At 43.9% G+C, this 3713-nt stretch overlaps 1 protein-coding gene across 1 annotated transcript in view; it reads right to left on the bottom strand.

The window, feature by feature from the left end:
* gabrp (gamma-aminobutyric acid type A receptor subunit pi) overlaps positions 1-2612 on the bottom strand; it is a 4747-nt gene extending 2135 nt beyond the window's left edge. The window contains exons 1-5 of the mRNA XM_075480568.1: positions 2421-2612; positions 1290-1371; positions 1031-1143; positions 847-914; positions 544-761 (exon numbers count right to left, since the gene is read on the bottom strand). Of these exons, the coding sequence (XP_075336683.1) occupies positions 544-761; positions 847-914; positions 1031-1143; positions 1290-1342 (452 nt within the window). The 5' untranslated portion in view covers positions 1343-1371; positions 2421-2612. The remainder of the gene's footprint in view (positions 1-543; positions 762-846; positions 915-1030; positions 1144-1289; positions 1372-2420) is intronic.
* Positions 2613-3713: the final 1101 nt, after the last annotated feature.

Here is a 3713-nt window from a genome sequence, read left to right as displayed (position 1 = left end):
AACTGCCTCTCTTTTGATTAAGGCAGTTAATAATTAGTGAAGACAATGAACCCTCTTCCCCTGAGCAACAATGCAGAGAACAAAGACATCTAATGTGTCAACATCACATTTTTGTATCTGATATATTATGTATGTTGAAGGCTCCAGCTTGTGGGAACCTTTGGAATTTAAAGCTAATCTGTTGATTTTTTTTTTTTACCTACATTAATGTTGTAAAAAGATGGCATTACATATTCCTAATGTTATGCAAAAATTAGGGCAGGTTCCCGACTCTTGAATTATTGAGTAGCCACCGTAAAAGTCATAAATCAGCATGTCTGTCTTTATTCAAGCAGAATGAAGATCACCCTCAGCACCCAGCACAAAACTGCACTTTCTGCCCTGAGCTGGGACTTCCCAGAAGGTTTTAAAGGTCACTAAACAAAGAGAAATTCAGTGCCATTCCCTGAAGTTATATGACTGTGTAATGATGCATGAATGACTTTCCTTCCTTTTTTTTTTTCTTTCATAAAACCTGAGGTCAGAACATGAGAAGCAATATACCGAAGAGCATAGAGAACCGTCCCATTGCTGAAGATGCGAATCAGGCGGTTTTCCACTGTGACGTCGTGCAGGAAGGAGCGCTTGGAGTCTGGGATGAAGGTGTCGGGGATCCAGAGCAGCGACACCAGACGCCCGTCCACGCTCACGCTCTCATTCCCAGGGAACACCAACCTGGAATCCCGCCAGCGCTGACGGAGGAAGATTGTAGCAGTGTAGTCCTAAAAGCATGGAGAAGATGGGGGCGTTTATTCATTTCCTCACCAGCTCTCTCATCTTACTACTGACGCAAAAAAAAGAGTGTACCATGTTGATTTCAGAGATGGCATCAATGCTGGCGATATCAAGACTCATTCCAATTTCCACAGGACCCCCTATGTTAAGCAGAGACACAGGAAAGCTCGGAAATGGCTCAGCAACAACAAATTCAGTCAAGAACTGACTGTTTTAACAAGGAGAATTAAACTACGCTAGCTACTAAACAGCCTACCATTGAAATTAGGCCTGAGGTAGCGATTGTATCCTTTCATGAGTTTCTGAATTGTTGGCTGAAGCTGAGAGTCATTCCACTCACCCCATTGGTTGCTCGGGAACATGCAACCACTGATAAAAGGCGAGAAAAAATGGAAAATTGGGCCAGAAGTTAAGGTGCAAAGCATTGCACTACATTTAGAATAATTTAAAATATCATTATTCATATGTATTTTTGACTTTGTGTGTGCGTGTGTTTTCGAATTCAGGTCCCTCACCTGTGTGTGACTGTCAGGCACAGGATTAGAAGTTCGTGCAGCTGGATGGACATTGTGGATCAGCAGGCGGAGGTCAGCAGCTCTGTTCAGATAAATGTGAAAAAGGCCAAAATGTTAAACATTCACCCTCCTCCACATTCATGTGTTACGGGATAGCACAGCATCACCATAGGATGGCAGCACCTCTCTGACCTCTCTGTGATTACGGGGGAAATGTGCGGCAAAACAGCCATTCTCATCATTTCATCTCGTAAATCAGTGCTTCCTCTGCACCGATACTTAGGAAAGGTGCTAGTGTCTTGCACTGATCCCCCTTCTCCCAGCTGCAATTATTAATGTATTACTAGCTGCCACATTTGTCTGTCAAGCTTTCATTTCCACACAAAAGCCAAACGACATTAGTCCATCGTGCACATTTACTTTGCACGTGCTGGTTTCTTGCATGAAAGAAAGCCATGCAGTCTGCTGATTAATGTGGCCACCACCTCGTGGTTTATTCAGAAAGCCTTTCTGATAACTAATCATGTCACTAACGCCAAGGAGTCCTTGTTGTCTGCTTGTTTCCCTCCCCTCTCCTCTTATGGACTAATCTCCACTAATAGACTTCAGATCTCGCGTGTCTTATTTTCATCCAAATCATGCAAATCTGTCGTGCATTTCTAAATGTGTCAGCTACATCGAAAGCAAACATGTTTGCAAGCCTGCTAAACACAATTGATTCAATTCCTAATGGCCAAAAAGTTACAAAGCAGTGGAATGCTGATAGAACATATTTCCCTCTCTATACAACACAGTTAGGATTATTCATGCAACTTATTTTTCTGTATTTTTGTTTGTTTGGAGTTTTCTCGTTTTGTTTGCAGCTCTGCAGCGTAGGCTGAAGTCTCATTAGGTTGCTTTCCACTCATCCCTCAACCTTCGCCTCTCTCCCTCAAGCCATATGTTGAGCGACAGAGTAGCCCACTTGTTAGCTCTATCCTCTCTACACTACTACACTCTCCTTGTTTTCCTCCTGTCCCTGTGGCTCACAACTGCATGTGCATGTGCATCCAAATAAACATTTTAACTTTACATTTCATCTTCTTGACCTGAAATGTCTCCCCACATGTCTCATTCTGAAGATTCTCTTACCTGCTTTGGTCTTGCCACACTGTTCTTCTGGTTTTCTTTTCCACGCCTCCTGTTTTGCACCTCCTTTGTTTCCTTTATCAAACTGCCTTCTTCTATATCCCATGTGTTAGCAGTGGCTGAGATTGGTTCCCCTTTTCAGTTATTTCTGATTACATCCTGTTTCATCCAGTCATCAATAAACCACAGCTGTGTCTAATATGGGATCCAAACATGTGAGAAGCTGTTGGTTGTTTCACTATTTGTGCAACTCCCACCGTCTCCCTGCACAGCTTTATTCATCTCCCCACAGAGCCTCTGTGTAGCCCGCCCTCCTTCCTTTCTATCCCTCTCTCTGTTTGCACCACTCAGCATCACATTTGAGCTGTAGCTTTTTTTTCCACTGCCCCCGACCTCCACACACACGCACTAAGATAACAAATTCCCCAGTCCCTTGCTCTAACCTGGACCAACAAAAATCGTTCCCTTGCCCAACCCTCACCCAAACCTAAACCTTTATTCTAAGTGTGTGTCTTAAAGCAAGTGTTAACCCTGCAACAGGCATTGTGAGTGGTGGGAAAATGTGTCAGCCAAATCGTTGTCACTTGGCAAAATGCCCCTCACTCCCCACAGACAAGTCAACACACAAATACACAAACATTCTCACAAAATCTAGTTTATTCCTCTAAATCACTTCTTTTCCCACCTGCTCCTTATCCCTCTGGCACCTCTGATCTCTATCCACCACCTTCTCCTCCAATCGATCCTGACACTGCTCCCCCTTCTGGGCTCCCAAGCTCACCCCTGTCTGATTCCTGCATGCCCCCACTATCCTCACCTCCGATGTATGTTCCTTTGCATCAGCGTCATCAACTGATCTAGTGCCCTCTTAGCGCCGTCTTGACTTCAAAAAAGTGCACTCATGGCTCGGGTAAAGGTAATATTTTCAACCACCTTTCTTTACAAAGATGGGTGTCAAAACACTCGTGGTAGCCAAGCTTTAAGAAAGCTACTGTGTTCACATATATGTCATTGCTGTTGATGATGGTTATTACAGGTATGCGGGTATTTCTAATGGGGATGATGCTGACTTATCCACACACCACAGTTATATGTGCTCAACAGTCATTTATCTCCAGTGCTGCTAATATTATGTCATTAATCTTTATGAGTACCCTGGTCTCCTATGGCTTCACAGCTCAGCTTTAGCTGTAATTACATACAGTCGCCTGACATTCAACAACCCACTGGTTGGAGCTCCGGCATGTGTGAGGAAACCTCTGTGGTACCCCACCAAAGAGCTCCTGATGAGATCTC

Source organism: Odontesthes bonariensis, chromosome 13, assembly GCF_027942865.1.
Source record: "Odontesthes bonariensis isolate fOdoBon6 chromosome 13, fOdoBon6.hap1, whole genome shotgun sequence".
NCBI classification, from domain to species: Eukaryota; Metazoa; Chordata; class Actinopteri; order Atheriniformes; family Atherinopsidae; genus Odontesthes; species Odontesthes bonariensis.
The sequence above is the reverse complement of the archived record's forward strand: the minus strand, read 5'-3'. Positions and strand labels throughout refer to the sequence as shown.